At 40.3% G+C, this 21,560-nt stretch overlaps 1 protein-coding gene across 5 annotated transcripts in view; it reads right to left on the reverse strand.

Annotated features, from left to right (window-relative positions):
• phldb1b (pleckstrin homology-like domain, family B, member 1b) overlaps nucleotides 1–7,762 on the reverse strand; it is a 48,433-nt gene extending 40,671 nt beyond the window's left edge. For 4 of the 5 annotated variants that reach the window (XM_080855350.1, XM_080855351.1, XM_080855349.1 and 1 more), the window contains exons 1-2: nucleotides 7,349–7,762; nucleotides 2,571–2,681 (exon numbers count right to left, since the gene is read on the reverse strand). In XM_080855350.1, the coding sequence (XP_080711476.1) occupies nucleotides 2,571–2,676 (106 nt within the window). In that variant the 5' untranslated portion in view covers nucleotides 2,677–2,681; nucleotides 7,349–7,762. Of the gene's footprint in view, nucleotides 1–623; nucleotides 754–2,570; nucleotides 2,682–7,348 lie in introns of those variants that run through there. The other variant, XM_080855352.1, reaches the window with a different exon arrangement.
• Nucleotides 7,763–21,560: the final 13,798 nt, after the last annotated feature.

The following is a 21,560-nucleotide window of genomic DNA, read 5'->3' on the forward strand; positions in this document are numbered from 1 at the left end:
TAGCGAGGACATGGCAAAAACCTAACCGGAATCAGTAGTATAATCGGAGAAATGGGGAATATGAATAGGTATTTTAGGAATATGAATGAAGGGTCTGTTATTGCCTCACTCGCTTTGCCAGATACTCCAGTGGTTGCACAGTGCACCCAGATCCACCCCCTCCCCATTCTGGTTCTCACGAAAGTCCTCACAAATAATGCATAAACACCGTGTGCTCTTGAGACAGTTGCACGGCCTTTACATTAATTTGGCGAACAGCATGATCCGTCAAACCTACACACAACCTCGCGCCGAGGTCATACAGCCTGTGTGTTTGAATTGCATTCGTGTGTTTGTCAAATAGAAATCTGTCTCGCATGACTGGATACTTAAGTATTATCAAACAGCAATTATCATCGAAATAATTTCCTTTCATTTCCGTTTAATCAGTTGCGAAACGGAAAATGTATCACGAATTCGCTTGTCAGATGTGGTGCTGTCAGTCTTGCCGGCGCAAACCGCATGTTATCAGCCAATCGTTCACACGAATGGGCTTGAAAATGCAAGGCTTCGGTTGCATATGCCTCTGTGTCGTTTCATACAGCTGACTTAGAAAATTAGCGTCAATAATAATCGATACTTACATTTATGGATAAGCTTACGCCTATGCCATTTTGGGTAGATTATAAGCGTGCTCGACGAAGAAGGGGCGTTTGTTTCAATCTGTTGAAGACGGCTACCCGGTACATGGGCCGCCCGCGGCAAGAAAAAGAAATGCCGACGATTTTCCAGCTGGGCTTCGTGTGGTAGACACTGCTGGCCCAGCGTTCATTCCCCCTCCCTCCTCTGTCCACGGTGCTGATGTTACGGAGTGAGAGTTTAACGGGGGCGGGAACAATTCCTGCATTCCACTTTTTTATTCTTAAAGAGCCACGGGACATTTTCTTACAATGACGTAAATGTTACCAAGACTGGCAAACGCAATAACGGAGGGCAAGGTGGGGTGGCGACAAAAGAGAGCGGTGGTGATGACTGAGGGTCACACATGGGTTCCACAGCAAAAAATATATGCTGACACATCACTGCAAATAGCTGCTGTGGCCACCAAAGGAAAAATAACCAGGAAACATGCAATTGATAGATGGTAATGAAATATAGCTACTGTATAATTTAAAGATTCAGTAAATATAATCAGGAAACTGCACCAGGACTATATGCTATGTCTACAAACAGTTGTCAATGGAAAAGGACAAGAGGTATGACATGCAACTGAGCGTTTACATAATGTGCACAGCGTACCTCTATGTGTGTTTGCAGTGTGTGTGTGTGTGTGTGTGTATGTGTGTGTGTGTGTTTGTGTGTGTTTCGGGGGTTTCAAAGGTAAAAATAGCGATGGTAAGAGATATCCTTCCTTTAAATAGACTCTGCATGGCCAACAAAGCTGTCTGGACCAGACTGTATGTGACAGGAAGTTCCATTAGCAGTTCCTGCATGGAGTGTCTGCCCTTCTGCAAGCCCTAGGCACTTCTTGGCTAAACAAAAAGCATTGGTTTCAACTCTGGGCTCATAAGTTACAATATGACTTGGAGTAAGGTGCAGACGGCCCTGATTCTTGGTCAGGTATGCATGCTAAATGAAAACATTCTGTAAGCAGTAGCATCAAAACATTTTTGCTGACTTTTCACTGGCATTACTGCACCTGTAGCTGCAGATGTAAAGGTAAGGTACGCAGTGATGTCCATGTGTTCCTGCTTTGCTTACTTGCTAAATACTGAATGTTATTTATCACAACCGGTATTTAAACTAAATATTAAAATTAGATGTTAAAAACAAAAAAGACATCCATAAAAAAAGATCTACATTAAGAACAATAGGGAAAAGGTTATGTAATATTGTTATTGGTATTTTATGTTTCTGCTGTGCAAGCTTTCTGGTTATACCAAACAGAGCATGAACTACTTTGCCTGGAGACAGGCCTTGATGGGCATCCTGGGATACCTGCGCGGTGTGGATCTCCAGGCAGCCCTGAGAAGTCTTGTGTTGCATATGCATTCTTGTGGGTGCCAACGGAAAGAGTCCTGCTCACTGCTGAACTCGATAACCTCAGCGCCTTAAACACAGACTACCCCTTTCGGCCATATGTTTTCACAAAAGAGACTCGGCTGCTCAAACAGAATTGAGAAGAAAGGGGGGAATGAAGGAGAAAAGAAAGTCCTCCACGTTGAAAAGGGTCCCGTAAACAGACTGATGTGTTTCGCCATGAACAAACAAAAGACTGACCAAAAATAGCACAAAAGTCATGTGCATTTATGTCTGTTACTCATAAAAGGTCAAACACACATAAGCTTTAAGGCATTATACCGTAAAGAATACATTCTGTTGTTACCCCTTTGTAATCACCAACATTTTGATTAGAAGCTGCACTTTAATTAATTGTATCTGTAACAGATTACAATAACATTTATTTTGTAATTTAATTACGTAACTTCGTCACACATAGCTAGTTACTCCCCAACCCCGGTCGTCAGCATTTTTGTGGCAGTATGAGATGTTGTTCAGTGCACTGTGTGCGTAGCCGTATCCGGTGTTACCTGAGTGGAGGGGGGATAGGGTTCCCTCTGGCAGCCTGCTCTTCATTCCGACGGCCTCCTCTGGGTGGTTGAAGCGGAAGACTGAGGACTGGCCCAAACACAGCATGCAGCCTGTGGAGTAGAGGTTCATGTTATCTCTGCCCAAATGTACATGTAGTTTACGTAGAAGTGCCTTTTGGTGTTTTATATGAAATACTGTAAGATTTTACTAACTGACTCGCTTTGATTTATTGCCTTTAAGCATATTTGAGAACTGTGAAAAGCGCTACATAAATCTGATGTATTATTATTATAACTATTAATAATCTCAACAGATAAGCATACATTAGCAGAGATAAGGTGACTGCCTAGTGGATAGGGAAAGACCTGAAACAAGGAGCCTTGTGTGGTGGCCCCTTGTGTTCCCACAAAAAAACAGGTTCAGAAGTAATGTTATTTTGCTCAACCCTAAAAATGGCAGAGAGGCACAGTATTTCTTGTTCGTCGCTTTGGACAAAAGCCTCTGCTAAATGTAAATGTCATGATCCAATTTATCCTTAGATATCACCCCATTAAAGATAATAAGGCAACTTAAATTTACATTTTTAAAAATACACATAGTACATGGACAGGTTTGATAAGTAATTACACTCTGGAAATAGGATGCAAGTGGCCTTGAGTGCCAAGTCAAGATGCCATATATAAACAGGAAACCCACTGTAAAGGGAGTCTTGATGGACGGGAGGGCCGGCTAGATAGAGACTTCATGGAAACGTTTCAATCACAGCAGATGTGCCTTGGGCAAAGGATGCCAGATGCTCTTTTGTTCTACACAGACATACACTTGATTACTCGGCAGGGCAGGCGCTGACAGGATGTGAGGTAAGCAGAACACAGAGAGCTCAACAGGACTCTATCGCCATAGTAACCATCACAAGCAAACAGTTGAGGCCATCGCTGATAGTCAGTGCACTTCTCATTCAACACGCTATTTTCCGCTTAGCAAACACCTGGGTTTATGCAGCTTCGTTTGACAGCAGTTTTTCAGCATTTCCACTCCTTACACATTTATCTATTGTAAGGTGAGGTTTTAACAAGGAAATCCCCTTGACAATACATCCAAAGAAGCCATTGTACAAAACGAACTTCAATCATTTTTTGTTTGTTTTTGTTTAGTCCTTCTATCACACAGAGCAAAAGCTGTGTCATCTAGGCCCATGTGAATACAAACTGCTGATTTGACAGGTCCTAGACTGTCATTTCTGCACATTCCAAAGCAGAAGGAACTGAGAGCGTGTGGTTGCCTGTGTTGTTCTGAACTGACACTATTTGTGGAAGATTTTCAATCACGCCTGACACTCGACACACCCATTAAAATGACATGCCCAGAGGCAATGGTGAAAGTTTCATGGGTTGTTTATTTACTTATTATTATTTACTGGTTCGAATGTAACAGACTTTCAATACATTTTTGTCCTGTGATAGCTAATATGCATAAGTCTACATAGAATAGGGTTTGGATCGCACCTTGCAATGCGTAGCCCCTTGCCCTTGTTCACTGAACCAGAACAATCAGACTGATTGAAAACATGTCCTTGACAGTGATGGTATACATTTTCATCAAAGTGAACGTTACCATTAAGGACAATTTAGCATATTTATTCATTTTAACTCTGCTAGTGCTGCCAGATGACCTGAAGTTTGTCCTTCTCTTGGCTCCTGATGTTGGCTGCAGTGCTGCCACTGTTGTCTGAGCCTTGCCAGAGAAGCTCATGCAAGGACACATTCACATCAAGGGCACAGAGGATTCTCCTGTCCCCTTGATGTAGTCAGTGACTACACCTGCAATCCGCAAAACACCACTACACACACCATGCCTTATCTGTTCCTGTTGTAAAAAGGGAATACATGCATTCACAGATAACCTGAAAGAACTGCTTTTATGTAACCATGCTTGACCTTGAACTGTGTTTCATTTTAACATTGAATTCAACAATTCCCTTTATTGCTGTAGAACTTGGAGCAGCAGGTCCTTTAGACAAAACCTGGCAAGTGCCTGGGTCCTTGCTGAAGCCTTTGTTGTTACTCAGGCCTGTTATCTCTGCCAGTAATTACAGAGTGTGAAGATCATAGAGTTCACCTGACCTTTGTTAAAAGAAAACATAGCCAAGGGGCACAAGCTTCGCTGGCTGGGTAGCATTTGACTCTCAGTGCAAGCTGAAACTGGGGATGGGGAGGGGGGGCAGACAAACTGCTAATCATACTATAAACCTAAGAAAATAGTGCTGGCAAATGTGCAATTGTTTCCCACAAAACGCTTATTTTAGGAAAAAGCAAAAAGATGCCCGCCAGTAAGGTTGTTAGGATTTTTCTAAAATGGCAACTGTATATACATCAAATCATCAGGAATTGAAATGTGCTTCTCATAACTGTGCTTACCAAATAATATAAATGCATTTGTCCTATTGAATAATGAAGCCTATCCCAGACAACTGTTTAATTGTAGACTTCTAATTTATAGGAAAACATTGGTTAGAAAATTAGCTTCATTACAGAGTACATTTCCTTTTTTAGTCCCGTCCCCAGCATTCTATTAGGTCCCTACTGTATCCTGGGGCTTTGCCTGAGGTGCTGTTGCTGATGCAAGGTCATGAGAAACCATGCACCAATCAGATCACTTTCCTTATACAGACTACTCACACAATGAGTAAGCTACAAAGAGCCAGGAAGAACCTCTAAGGCAGCCTGAGTTGTGGTCATGTGCAGCAACAGTGCAGCATTCAGCAATGTCCCTACATGTGCACCCAAACAAACTAGAGCATTTAACAGTACAAATGAATGCCATAAAACACAACCATAAACTCTGTGCTTAAGTTTCTACAAAGATATTGAATGAACAAAATATGTTACCCCCATGGAAGACAGTAAGACTGGAAGATTATAGGCTTGTAATATTACTAGTTTTTCACCTCTGCTCTCTATTTGACCCTTTAACAAAGCCTTGTTGGGCAAGTAACCGAATACAACCATTTGTTAGCCAGGCATTTATCATCTTATCTAACAAGGTCTGTGTCTTCCACAAGTTTTATCCAAAATGCTGATGCACATATAGGTTATAGTACACATGTACTATAGTTATAGTACATGCGTATTAATCACAGAGATGTGCAGCTTTAAGCAGAGTGCATGTGGCATCTTCTCAAATAAATTGCAAGCATGTCAACACACACACACACACACACTCACACACACACACACACACACACACACACACACACACACACACACACGCAAACACACACACACAAACACACACACATACACTCACATTCATCCCATACAAGACACTATAAGAGACATGTACATTGTTTGTTTGCTAAGATTCAAATTCAGAAATGACTGGCTCTACCAGTGAATAAGCAGAACACTGTCCTCTCATATGAGAAACACGGGAGTCTCATTGCAGTGACTAATCAGAGCAGCGCATAATCAGTGCTATTCTCCATGTTCACTCCATAACAAATGGGGTGACATCACGGTTCTTCTACATAAACGTAAAGACTGGCATTTTTGTTTCCATAACAATACATTCCCCCAAGAACACAAAGACAAGAACCAAAAAGGGGCAGTGCACAGTCTTGAGAACATTCACACAGCGGGATGCCAAGAGGTACACAGGACAGTTGCCATGGCATTGTTGTGTTTTACTGCAAGTGGAAAGGGCAAAACTTGCGCAGCTCTGCGAATCACTGCCAGTCCCCACGCAAGAACCACCACCACCACAAACAAGCTACAGACACTATCAAGATCCACTGTGACTCAATCTAATAGCTCCACTCTGAAAAAAACGCACTGATTAAAGATGAAGAGATTCCTTAAGGGGGGATACTGGGGTCGTAACAAGAAACCAGCTATTCCCCTATTGTGTTCAGTCTTTGTTTTCCCCTGACCCCGACCCCCTTTGGTCCTTTTAGGTGTTGTTGAGACACTTGGCAGCATTCTTTTAAATGAGCTTCCTGACATGCAAACAACTCACAACAAGAACAGACACGAGGATCTGGGGGTCTCTCTCATGCGGCGGAAATGATAGGAAGAGGAAGGAAAGGGTAAAGGACATGGAGCAGCAGCAGACAAGTAGGATTAGCAGCGCTCCTGGGTCACATTGGCCAAAAATAGAAATGTAACCGTATCCAGAAATGGTGACCCTGCCAACCTGAAAATGGAGCACCATCCTGTGGGGTCTGCACTGAGGCTTGGCTTTATCTGTATGTTTAGCTTTTCCAGACTGGGGGTTTATAGGATGAGGCTTTAACAATAAAGGCTATCTTTATTCACAATAGTGAACTGTCAGGGGGTAACATACTGGGTGCATTTCACTAGTGAGGTGTGCAAACTTCAATATCTCCACAGGAAGTGATTCAGTGACTCCTCATTTCCCTCAGTTAAATTACCAGACATAAAAATAACAATAATGAGGTGCTGACTATGCAGTAAATTGATTTATTCTGTATTGTAGAAGTAACATGTATGTTCACTACATCATTTAGTCTAAACATTAATATACAAAAGTATATCATGTTTATGTTTTAGGAGGCAAATAAATAATGTATACTGTAGGCTACAACAGAGGCTTTGTCAATCAACCAGCACCAAAAACAAATATATAGGTATAGCCTACGTTTAACTCTACTAGCAGATACAATCTCCAATAGCTTGTTGTTATTAGCCCTCAAATTGCAGTATTAGTAGTTGTGTTATAACGTTTTATTAATCTCGTATTAGGTCTTAAAAACACAAACCTGTGGTGAATCTCGCAGTAGGTATGAAAGACCTACTTCACGATGCCGGGTTTTCACATTTCATCCGCTTCCGTCAACTTAATAGTGCCTTTAAATCTAACACCACGTGCTTTCCATACTGACGCTTTTGTTTAGGTAAACTACGAATTATAACTTCACCCCGACAAGTTTTGGTCGATCCTTTCTGAATGTCAGCTTACTTTACAATAAATCCTTTACTCTGTGGAGATGCCTGTTGTGTCTTCGTTCCGTTACAATATAGTATTTTCAATGAATGGTATCCAGATTCGCTGAAAATATACACAACCTATATATAGGCCTATATATGTTTTTTAAATTGTCCCAATGCAAATCGAATAAAAAAGTAAACTATGGCGACCTAGAAGCGGAAGCACGGAGCGACAACATTCTCTGTCAGCTAGAAACTATTTTCTGGCACTCATCCGCACCGGTCGACTGAGTTACTTTCCTTGAGTCATCGCTTCCACAAGTCTGCCTACCCGGGGGGTGCGTCTCATGGGAGTGGGTCTAAAAGTCTCTCATTTACTAACTGTCAACATACGACTTAATTAGGTGATATTTGACGTCAGGACATTTCCAATTATAAGAAATAAAGTTATATACGGCCATTGGTAGGCTATAAATTACACGGAAGATGTATCTCCTATATGCTAATATAGGCTATATTCACGGATGTACCAACCTGGCTTATCTCAGCAGTGTTACGCCCGTCCCCCCAACCGCAGACAATGGAAGCTGATCGTCAGCTACGTGATTTTGCCAACAGTGACCTCCTCGCCTCTCCCTCTGAATTTCAAAAATCGTGTTAAAGGTCTAGTAGAGATGTTTGACATAGCTGAAACATGCTATTTTTTGTATTATTTATTAGGGAGATATAGCTTTATAAGAACACATGTCAGGCTACTTAACCCTCATGTTGCGTTCCCTAATAATTTAACATTGTTACATTTGTCAAAAATTACAGTGCTGTTAAAATTAATTTTAGGAGTGAAGTTGTATGATGTCATGCCTCAGTTGGGTATTTATTTGAATAGGCAGTTTCTTCATAAATCACACCGTTCATGTTTGACCAAAAACAAAGGTCTTGTTGTAAAATTACAGATTTTAAATAATAGGAGTAATAAGAAGACACACGAAATTGCTCTGCTTGTTTTCAATAAAGATGTGGTAGTAGGCTATGTAGGGTTTGTTGTTTCTATTTTGGCAGTCATCACAAAAATAGAAGCCCTGAGAATACAAAATTATCTCTGTGTCTCTTGAGGCATCTGTAATCAGCAACTAAAATCTCATCAATCAGGAAGATCCAAAGCGAACACCAATCATTTTGGGTGTGTGCACCGCACATTTAAGGCTAAGGATGGATTTCTCTGGTGGTTAAATCTGGTGTAGGTTAGTAAAAATGTTAACAACACTTACAACATCTCAAATTACATTTTGCCAATACTGAGTGTGAACCCGAAGGATGGCAACAAAAGCCAAGTGTACATTTAAACTCAAAGAACAGACATACAAGCTTCACAAGATCACATTGTCTTGCTAGGTTGGATATTATTCCAGTAATAACAACACATGACTTCATCAGGATCCGTATCAGGATATGTTTTCCTGTTCTTGGTCCTACTGGCCTTTTTTCTTTCTGTGATGACCTCACAGGACAATAGGTTATTTGTAATACAGAAAGAAGAAAGATCTGAGTCATTGGCACACCCATACCTTGAGAGAGACGCACTGGGTTTGTGGCATGGACGCCATCAATGGCACACTGGTTTCCACAGGGGTACAGGGTGATGACTCCTGCGTTGTTCTGTATGTAGCAGTGTTGCTCTGCAACCCCGGATCCTTGGATTGTGATGTCCACGTCTCCATGCCCGAAGGTTGTGCTGCCTTAATGAACATAGGGCAAAGAATTAATGTTTAACTACAGTTGTAGGTATGAAGGTTTAAATCATAACTTAAGCATTAAGATGAGTTTTTTTTTAAATTAAGTTTATTTGGCTGTTTCCATGTAATAACTGCGTCGAAACCTAATGAGTTGCCATTTAGAATTATCCCTGAATCAGGTGGAAAAGGGTCTTATGAAGAAGTGCACACAAGTAAGTTGTTTTGAAGAAGACTACTCACAAGTTCTTTCTGCCCTCTTCCTTAAACAAAAAATAAATCTGTGTCCAAGAAGTCAAGTTTTACATGGTATGGGACTATAATGGTGGAAGATTGGTACTGGGCGTATGGACAAAATCTGCAAACCTAAGGAGAGTATGATCTCAGAAGCCAAATTTATAATATAGATAGTAAAGACATAATGTCTGCAGTTTAGGGCATTTCAGATTTGCTTCCAAGTCATAGCGTGGTATTTCTAGGCTGGTACAACTTTGAACCACATAACAACCAATTTCATCACTAGAGCAAATGGTGCAGATTTGGACAACCAGGAATAAATATAAACACAGGATGTCAAAGTTCATTTGAACAGCATGTCTCACACTTTGAAGTGTCTTTCAGTGTAATGGGTGAAACTCCCAAAGGAAAGTGACAGATGGGTCTGGAAGAGCAAGGGTTGATCCACTATTGAACAAAGGTGTCTGACAGATGGAGTAAAGTGTAGGTGACTATATCACTGGGCCACATGCTCTACAAAGTTCAAGGAGTTTTACTGACTTAGACAGATGTCATTGGCAGTATCTGGAGGTATGTTTTTCATATACTGCTGATTGAGATGAAAATATGATATCCTTTTATTCTAAATAGTGAATGTAACCTACAGCATGCAGAGCTCCAGTGGCGCAATCGGTTAGCGCGCGGTACTTATACAGCAGTACAAGCAGAGTGATGCCGAGGTTGTGAGTTCGAGCCTCACCTGGAGCAGGTGTTCTTTAGATCTGAACAGATGAAAAAAAACTCCTGATGCTGCCCAAAAGCTGCCGTGGTGTTCATTTCAGTGTAGGCCAACAATGTCTCAAGCTCCTTGGTGGCTAACCTTGCATTGTGCATGGCTTTGAAGTAAGCATTCATAAGTTCAAAAATATACATATTCAAATTAGGATATGTACAGTATACACAAAAATTGATTGTCTACATGTTGATCATTTGAGAATGTTTTTAATATAATTGGATTTGTATTGTTTCTAGGACAACATTATATGTGCTCCAGTGGCTTATACAGCACTCTATACAGCAGTGCTAGTGGAGATAGCTGGAGCAGGGTCTTTTCAGACAATGGAAATGCATACAATTGTCATATCTTGGACAAAATACAAAATATGGTTTTGCGATTAATGCCAAACCTAATGTCCTTCCAAACCAATGAAGCCCCCTCCAATAAATAACGCCTGTCACGTCATCTTTTGTAGAGCAAGTATACTTAGAAATTCTCTTAAAGACAAAACCTCAACTCAGAGCTGACACCACACAGACAGATGGGCTGGAGAAGCCAAGAGGTTATGCACCAATGAAGAGAACTGTCAGACAGATGTGGTCAAACAGAGTTTGACATTTGGCCACATACTTTAGCAAACTTAGTTTAACAGATTTCACAAGTGCTCTAGGAGCCCATGACTTTGGCATAGTCTCTCTGTGTATTTTTCCCTTTTGACAAATATAACATTTGAGAAATGAACTGTGCTGCAATGACCGGAGAGGCAGTTGGAGATTATTGAAAGTGTTGCTCCTTTGAGAATATACTAAGGTCAAGTGCTGCAACAGCTGTGATTAACTCTCTGATTATTTTTATTATCAGCAATACTTTCATACTACAAACCGCTGTTATGATGATCTCTATTGTTTGATTGAGCTTTTTCAAGCTCTGGTGGCGCAATCGGTCAGCGCGCGGTTGTGAGTTAGAGCCTCACCTGGAGCAGGTGTTCTTTAGGTCCTGAGGTGAACTCAGAGCCCCAAACACCCGATGCTATCTGAAAGGTGTGGATTGTCAATAGAATTTGTGATGCCCAGCAGATCTATGAGAAATCGCTGTGCTGTGGGGCTGTTTTAATGCTGGGCCAATAATGTCTCACATTTATGGCAGCTGACCATGGGTTGAACGTAAGCATTCATAAATTAAAAAATATACATATCCAATTTTTTTACATCTTGAAAATGCCTGCAATCTTGTTTCAAAATGGTGAAGCCCTTTACACTTGATCATTTAAGCAGGATATGGGTATGAGTTTGATTTCCAGAGTGTATGTCCACTGATTGTTATGATGGGATCTCATAGTTCAGCAAATGTGCCAGTTAAAGACGCAATCTTGTTTCAAAATGGTGAAGCCCTTTACACTTGATCATTTAAGCAGGATATGGGTATGAGTTTGATTTCCAGAGTGTGTTGTCCACTGATTGTGATGATGGGATCTCATAGTTCAGCAAATGTGCCAGTTAAAGACGGTGTTTCTAACTACAAAACTTAATTTCATGTTTATTGTCCTGCCTCAACATTTAAATTTGGACCGGTTCAAGGACTTCTAAATTATCCTGTTGATACGAGTGCTGACTGGAACAACCTTACTATATTATTAATATAATTAACATTTGAATATATATATACAAAAGTCTGAATATATATACAAAACTCTGAATTTATATACAAAAGTCTGGATATATATATACAAAAGTCTGAATATATATACAAAACTCTGAATATATATACAAAAGTCTGAATATATTTACAAAAGTCTGAATATATATACAAAACTCTGAATATATATATACAAGAGTCTGAATATATATACAAAACTCTGAATATATATATATACAAAAGTCTGAATATATATACAAAACTCTGAATATATATACAACAGTATTTCATGAAGCAGAAAACAAGGAATTAAGAAGGTTTTGATGAGACCCCAGTCAAGTCAATGGAAGACTTGCCTCTAAAAATATCCTTCGTGAAGTCAAACGGTGTAACATAAACGTGTTATTATTGCATTTCTAGTGAGAAATCAATGTCAAAATTGAACAATATAACAGAAAAACAGTATTTCATGAAGCAGAAAATACGCAATTAAAAACATTTTGGTACCATTGATTTAATAGGAAGCGCTCAATCCAATATGGCGGACAAAGACGGATTGAGCGCTTCAGAGTTCAGAGTTTTGTATATATATTCAGACTTCGTTTTGTATATATATTCAGACTTTTGTATATATATTCAGACTTCGTTTTGTATATATATTCAGACTTTTGTATATATATTCAGAGTTTTGTATATATATTCAGACTTTTGTATATATATATTCAGACTTTTGTATATATATTCAGAGTTTTGTATATATATTCAGACTTTTGTATATATATTCAGACTTTTGTATATTCAAATATTAATATTATGGCATGCCGTTCAGGAAATTAACATTTGAATATATATATACAAAAGTCTGAATATATATACAAAAGTCTGAATATATATAGGAAAAGTTCACTGTCAACATTTCAAGATTATCTGCTCCAGGTGAGGCTATGGCAAAGCCATGGGTTCAGTTGTTACCAAACTGGTGAAACTTCTCCAGCTTAATAAGGTAAAAGAAGTGGCTTTGCTTTATGGTTTAAGAGCTTTGTCCATTGGCTTCTCAAGCACATCTGTCTGAGGAGTTGTGTTGGTTGGATCTAAAGAATATCTGCTCCAGGTAAGGGATTTTAAATTCATGACCGTTGTGCCGCTGTTGAGTTACCACACAGTGACTGACTGACTGCACCACTGGAGGCTGCACACAGATATATGGGCTGGACTGAAAGATAGAACAGCAGAAATCAAGAGGCAATCCATCAACGAGGGTCTATATCAAAAATGCGCAGGGTCTATATTTCAATATTCATAAATGCCACAGCACAATAATCATATCATATTTACCACTGAGCTTCCAGGTAATATCATTGCAGGGTATACATGAGGCAATAACTGATATTTTGTTCTGGGAGATCACTTTCGGACCATTTATCCTTTATCAAGCACATCTGTCTGAAGAGCTGTGTTGGTTGGATCTAAAGAAACCGTAACCACTGGAGCACATAAAATGTTGGACAATAAAAATCAAAGTAAATTGATTCTCAGAGAACATTCTTAAGCAGACAGTCAATAATCTCAAACGATCAACAATGTAGACATTTACAGTTTGTATGTATGTATACCTGTTTACATGTATACGTCAGCTACAATGAATGTGAGACATTATTGACCCACCATGAAATCAACAGATCTAAAGAATACCTGCTCCAGGTGAGGCTCGAACTCACAAACTCGGCATCACACTACTTGTACTGCTGTATAGGTACCGCGCGCTGACCGATTGCGCCACTGGAGCTCTTCACTCCCTAGACTATACATTATGGATTACATGCACTATTTAGCATAAACGGATATCATGTGATCATCTCAATCAGCAATATACCCATACATTTTAAATTAAGTATAACCTACATACACACCTCCAGATACTGTTTATCACAACTATTTAAGTTGGTAACAGTCATTTAACTTTGTAGAGCACAAATGTTTTGTCACTGTAGTCAGCTGCACTTTACTGTCGGACATCTTTGTTTATTAGCCAATCATAGATCTTCTTGGTTCCTCGGCAATTCTACAAGCATAGAATTAGGCACCATTCTGGTCTCTGAGCTCACCTCAGGACCTAAAGAGCATCTGCTTCAGTTGCACCACTGGAGCACAAGAGTAGCAGCACTTAAAATGAAAATGATTTAAGCAATATAGCACGAGTGGGAGTGGGGTAGGTAAGGGATAATCCCACGGGTGGTGTTCGGCCGTAGCCACCGAGGCCGCCAGGCAACACCCGTGGGATTATCCCTTACCTACCCCACTCCCAGGAGTGCTATATTGCTTTTATAAAACAATTCTACAGTCAACAAATTAACATTTCAACACGAAGTTATTGATTAAAAATGGTTTATTTCGCCATTGTTTCTCCGCAACAAAAAATAGTTCCATTGTCAACGTCTTGGTTTGGAATTTTAAAAACTTTGAATTAACGGTTATCATCAATGCGAATGTTTCATCGCGGAGTGATTTATTTTTAGCTGTGAAAAGTCCCGTAACTGTAGGTATGTTGAAGAATAACCTATAGCATGGAACGTCTCTCGTCCAATCAGAAACAGCTAAATTACGCGCTAGAACCCAATTGTTTTATAATATTAAATTAAAAAGCATTCCATGGAATTTAACAAGGCAAATGCTTTCAGTTGTAACTTCCACTCTCCAATGAGCAACAGTTGAGGAAATTCCTCAAGTGTGCGTTGTTGCATTACTAATTGTTTGCCCTTTCAAAGCTTTCCTCACACAGACAGATGGGCTAAGGAGACCAGTGAATGGTCCACTAATGAAAGAATAGAGGTGAAACAGGTGATCCACTAAAGAGGACTTGTATTATAAAGGGACTGAGTAGAAAGCCAGGACCAGCTGGAGTTGGGTTTGAGAGGACTGTGGGTGGCCTTGCTAATGTTTCCTTCTTTATCACCCATTTTTTGAACACGAATGGCAAGGACCCTTTGGAGAAGTTGAATGCTTCATGAATATTTCAGCAAAGTGCAAGGTTGAGAAGTAAAAACATGACTACTAAACTTCAGAGCGCTTGCATCATAGAAATAGGGAATGTTTTCCACCAGCAGTAGTACTGCTACCCTGAGTGCTGAGTTTTACTTCTTAAGAATATTCTGGAAATCAAACTCAGGAACACACATCAAAAACAGAATATTGACCATTTTGCAAGGAATTGGATCCTTTGGTAAGGCCACAGATGTTTAGAGTGTATCGCAACCTTCCTGCATTAACTCTGAGACATCACTTTGAATACACCAGGGAAATGGGAATTAGCTGAAATCAATGTCTGTGTATAGGGTATATACAATGAATATAATATATATGTGAAATATAATTTCTCCATATACAGTCATTGGATAGAACCAACAGTGCGAAAATAAGTGTGAGGAAACTGTGCTTAAAGATGAGTGAGAAGAGAACACTAAACCCGCTTTCAGAAAAGAGAACTGTATCCCATTAAAGCTGTCCCACATAGAGAGATGGGCAATAATATGAAATATTATCATCCAAGTCAACACAGTGAGAATATTTAAAACTAAATAAAAAAAAAAATGTGAATGGCAACGGACAGGTTCGCTTTAAGGAGGGGCGGGTATTACAGAGAGTGCTGGTAACATTTCATCTAAACCAGATTGCACATTTATCTCTGGCTCTGAAGACGTGATCAGAGCAGATCAGAGTAGCGCCATCTACAGAGCACCTGCTCTAGGTGAGAATCAAAGTCATAACCTTAAGCTTAATTTATGGTTGGCCTTTTATGCAGGCAGGCAAGCACGCAAGAGCCCCTTGCGTCATTGCAAGCCCCCTCCGAGCACATCTTGCGTGCTTGCGTGTTTGCGTGTTTGCGTGTTTGCGTGCTTGCGTGCGTCTCCCAAATTGTGTAACTATCTGACAAGGCTACGCAAGCCGCAGGGCTGTGATTGGTCCAACCCATCACTGTTTACCTTGTGGGCAGTAGCATGCTAACATTAAATAGCCGGTTCAGACACCTCGCAAATCTCCTTAGATCTCCTTAGCTTCCTCCTGGGTTTTTGCATTGCAAAGTGTCTATTTCTCTGTAACTTTTAATAAATCTAAGCAAAAAAAAGTCAAACAAGAATGGGAGCATTCAGAGAATGCAAACCTCCGCCTTGTGACCTTGACCTTTGACCTTGACATCTGAAAATCTAATCAATTATTGCCATTATATTACCCAATCTCCCTACAAAGTTTGATGGAAATCGGTCCATGCGTATCTGCGTAATCATGCTGACAAACAAACAAACAAACAAACAGACAAACAAACCAACAAGCATACAGGGGCAAAAACATAACCTCCTTGGCGGAGGTAAAAACAACTTTTAAATCGCTGTTTACCTTGTGGGTAGTAGCATGCTAACATTAGATAGCTGGCTCAGACACCTCGCAAATCCCATCAGATGATTTTACTATAAATTAGGGTGACCAGACGTCCTCTTTTACCCGGACATGTCCTCTTTTCGAGACCTAAAAAATGAGTCTGGCAGGGATTTCAAAATTGTCCGGGATTTTGCCTCGTCGGATATTTGTGTTTCTCTGGGTCTTTCACAAACTAGTTTTTATGCCCTTACAAGTTATGGAAAAAGGTATCTCCCTTACATTCCACCTTCTTGAGCGAGCTCTGACTGTAGACAGAACTGTCATTGGTCGACCGCCCTCTCAGTGTTGCCAGATGCACGATAATTATCCTCCGAAGACGGCCATTTTGAGCATTTGGTACGATACTTCGCCATTTCCAATCTGGCAACACTGAGCACCTTGCAGCTTCCACTAGTAACTAGTATCTTTTCCACATGCAGATGTCATGTGCTGTTGTTTACTAGTGAGTAGTTGCATTGTTTACAACAGCACATGACATCCGCATGTGGAAAAGATGACAAAACCTTGTCGCGGGGGGAGGGGGCGGGGTCATCTGTATGTGAAAAAAGATGGCAAAACATTGTCTGTATGCAATACACTACCGAGCCCCCTCCCCAGCGACGAAGTGTTTTTTTTTTCTCGAACTCAAATATGGTCACCCTATGTAAATGTTCACGATTCCGTCGAAGCAACTGCGTGACGCAGTCACAGAAGCATATATCGACCTTTAGCATGGCTTTGCTTCAACTGCTGTGTAAACACCATGCTCTATCCTCCACTGGAGGGCATAAAAAGGGCTTGGGGACATTATAAATAAAATTGTATACACAACCGCAAGCATACAAAACCATTCTCTATCTTTAAATGGTCATCACTATAGAAAATCAACTGTTTTTGAATATGTATATCTGCAATTAAGAAATGGTGCGAACCACTGTGTGCCCTTACCACCATAAACATGAAACATAATTGGCTTGTTCTGATATCAACCACACAGCACTGTTAGCTATATGGTTTACCACTGAACGTTTAGGTGTTTCACCAATTGAGTAAGCATACGCTCCACAACTTTAAGGCCACATCAGGGGTTTTGGCCAGTGACTTCACCACAGGATCTAGGCTCCTGGGGAGGCTCGAACTCACAACCTTGGCACCACTCTACTTGCACTGCTGACGTTGGAATTACTGAAAACGGCACTTTGTATACAAGTATACAGACATGGATATAGACAAATCATATAAATCCGAAACTTAAACAATTAAGGTCAACTTAAAGCATTTTTTAGTACATTGCTCAGGAAACATTTCGTTTATAAACAGGAATTGAGAAGACTTGGTGATCTATGCTGCTCCTCACACAAAGGTTGCCTTTTCCTTGACATTTCCTCTTGTTTACAACAATGTTTGTTGAAAATACCCACACCACATAGCGACGGTTGATATAGAAGCAAATATTATGGGCTGCTGTAATACACAGAATGCGACATCCTTTTGGAGTAATGATTATTTCCCTAAAGACGTTCCCAGTGAATGGTCTGCTAATGAATTAACTAGTGTATAACTATTAGGGTTTAGTGCATTTGAATGTGGTGGATGTAAGTGACACTGACCCCATATGGCAAACCAGGGAATGAACAGAGAGCTTAACATTCAGAAGCAACATGACATCATGACAAACATTTAAAAAGCCAGAACCACTTAAAGTAGATTGGTAGTACTGCATCTGTTAACTACATTTCTAGTTAAGGAATTATTTTGTATGGACAATTTTGTAGATTTCTGCCATTCCAAGGTATCTAATGGACCATAAAATGAAAATGAGTGATCACTTAGAGGAGATGAATATATATTGCTTAAATGTGTGCAACAATGGTGATCAGATTGACTGAGCATACAATAGATTCCAGCAGTTCTGCAATGCAGTGACAATATGTAAGATGCTTATTTACCCTATCAGTGTAATCAATATCACCTGGCACCTGACTTCACAATAGACACCTTTTGTGCTAGAGGACAACATTTTTTGAAACTATGGCAACAATATGTTATTTTTCTCCCTCAAACATTTGCTCATGCGAGTGTGGTGCAGAGGCTTTATAAGTCAGCTGTCAGAAGAGCAGCTTCAGAAATTGCCCCTGGAGTAGCGTTTTCAGAAATAGGGATTATGACAGGGTTGGGTCACGGCCTTGTCAGCGCAAGTGAAGAGACCAGGAAACAATACATGCCACTGTCTTTTCTGTTTGCTCACAAGAGAATGTTTGTCACAGCAGCTCGGAAAATATGATGTTTGTCCTGACATGTCTGTAAGGAATCCTTTCTATTTTAAACAGGAAGTCAGAAGACTTGGTGATCTATTTTTCTCCACACACAAAGGTTTGCCTTTTCCTTGACGTCTCCTCTTGTTTACAACAACGTTTGTTGAAAAGACCCTCACAAAAAAGAGACGGTTGATATAGAAGCAAATGTTATGGGCTGCTGTAATACACAGAGAACAACATCACTGTGGAGTAATTTACCACAGTTTCAAAACAACTCTCAACTCCTCCAACTCTCTACCACTGAATCTACCCAAGTAATGGCAGGATTGGATATCTGCACATTTACTGCCCTGATCATATAATATACTATAATTAATGGCAACTTGTTTTCCATTTGTACTGAAGTATCATGAACGAGCTGTGAGCTGTGTATATTGCAGTTTTGTGGCATCTAATTTTGACCTCTGCCTAAATTCCCAAACTGAAACACGGTATGCAGTACAAAACAGGACCAATGCCTCTTCATAAGGGGTGTGTGTTTGTGTGGGTGGAGGCTACTGTGATTAGATGTCTCTCTTTGTTCTTTCTTCCCTTTGTAATAAAAGTATTTGTGAAAACCAAAAAAAGCGACACCCATCTGCTGCAAATATTAGGTCTGAGCCTACTCTGTTCATTCTAAAAAAAAAATGAAAGCCATATTTTGGCTGGGAAACAACAGCTGGAGGATGCATTATGCCTGTGAGGTATGGTCACATAGTCTACTATGACAAAAAAGACATGCACAGCACAGGCATGACCTTTTGTCACATTGCCTCGTCGTGTCTTACCCTCTGGAAGTGGCAGAACTGTGATGGCTGTACTGAAGCGGCCATTTCCCAGACTGACCAGGTGTGGGCGGTCCGTCTGGAACTTCACTCCTTTTCCTACTTCAATGAAGTCAAGAGGAGTACTCTGTGGTGAAACATATATGGTTGTTGATACACTTTTTGACAGGCCATTTTCAGTTCAAATCTGTTTAAAACATTAAAAGGTTTAATTAAATATTTACAGAATTTACCAAAAAAATACAGAATTGGTTACACCATCAGGTCACTCGACTCCTGTTACGAAATTATTTGAAACACTTGACTCCAAATTCTAGCTCTAATCTTTACCACCACATACCCTAAATACAGTCCTAGGACCAGACCTGTCTATTCACTGCTTTACTGAATACAAATATAGGATCAAATTACAAAAGGGTACAAAAAATATAAAAATCTTCCTTAAAATGATGTGATGTGGAATATGACATGGGAAAAGTGTAAACAGGGAAAAGTGTAAACATGCATAAAAGGTAATGTTTTGGGGTACTTCTTTCTTACTACAATGTGAAGGTAATTCTTCACAATGCCTGAGGTAATCCCAATTAGTACACTTGCTTATGTTGGTTACACGCCTGGCCTTTGGCCCCAGCAACTGACGGTGGCTTACCTGGAACCCCTGATGTGTCTGTCTCCCTCGCTCTGGCAAGTTCTTATTGAAAATATTCATGTCCATGGCATTACCATTCACATCCTCTGGCATATAAAGTTCCTGAAATAGAGAACGGCAGCCTTTAGAATGCATATAATAACATTACTATGACTAGTATGATCCGTAAGTGTCCATGTTTGATGTGAAATATTTTCTCTGAGTCAAGAATATGACCACTTCAGCAGTCTAGAGAGGTTCCTTCATGACAAGCACACAAGTAAGGTAAATCGAGCAGTATGAGCTTTAAAAGTTATCACTACTGGGTTCAAACCACAAATACACCTCCTGTATGCACACTGTAATAAGTACAAATAGAAATATATACAATTACCATTTTGATATTTAGTTGAGAGACGCAGAGACAGCTGAGCAGTAGAGAGACATGCCAGTGCTTGAAAGCTGAATGAGTTCAATCCTCTCTTTCCCTCACATAGCCTGGCCCTGTCCGCTACCTCACAGAATACAGGCCCGCAAACTCGTCTCTACATGCTGAACAACAGACAACACTAAGCTGTGCATTCCTGCCCCAGTAGTCAAAAGCCCCTGAGGATAGATCTTTAAGCCAGCCAGTGAGATAGAGAGAGAGAGAGAGAGAGAGGGAGAGAGAGAGAGAGAGAGTGAAATGGGGAGAAGAGCATGAATTGATGATTGGAGATACAGGTAGGCAAAATGAAGCTGAGGTAAGATGTTTAAAGGGCAGGCAGAAGTATATGTCAAGCCCATAAAATCCCTACATCTATCAAAATATGTTAAAAATCCCTCTAGCTGGGGCATGTTTGCACTACAGCCTCTGGTGACCACACACTCCTTTAAAAAGTTTTGGACTATTTATTGATATAGAGGTTGATATGCTCATAAATCCATAGTCGTGTACACATGAATTTGGTTGAAACTTTTTTTGAATGAATGAACCAGTCACTCACTTTGGTCTCTGAAGTCAGACAATCATGGGAATTCTGACTACAGACTGGGGCCTAACAGAGAAAGTTTGGACTCGCTACATACCCATCAGTCCAGAGACCCTCCTGCTACCCCCTGTAAGCAAGCACGCATTATTCACAGCAAAAGGCGGAACTACACTTCCAGCTGCATACATTCAAATTACACTTTCTTTAGCAGTGCCATAAAGGTGTGCTTTGTCTGCCAGTTAAAGCATGCGTGGGACACATGGTGGAACATTTTAATGATAGTCTGTGAGATGCCTACACTAAAAAGAAAGAAGGGGACCTATGATTACATATTTAATGTATACCAGGCTCCAACTCCATCGACTTGTGTGTTTGACTGTTAGTGGGAGCCGATGGCACAAAAGAAGTCTTCTACCTTTGCATGGGTGTTGCTGTTTAACTGAGTTTAAACACTCCATAAAACACACACACACATGCACTCACACACGCACACGCACACGCACACGCACACGCACACGCACACGCACACGCACACGCACACGCAGTGAGAGTTATATGTACAAATGTTGACTACATTTAGCCTGGAGTCA

The sequence above is a fragment of the Sprattus sprattus genome (genome assembly GCF_963457725.1).
Source record: "Sprattus sprattus genome assembly, chromosome: 17".
NCBI lineage: Eukaryota > Metazoa > Chordata > Actinopteri > Clupeiformes > Clupeidae > Sprattus > Sprattus sprattus.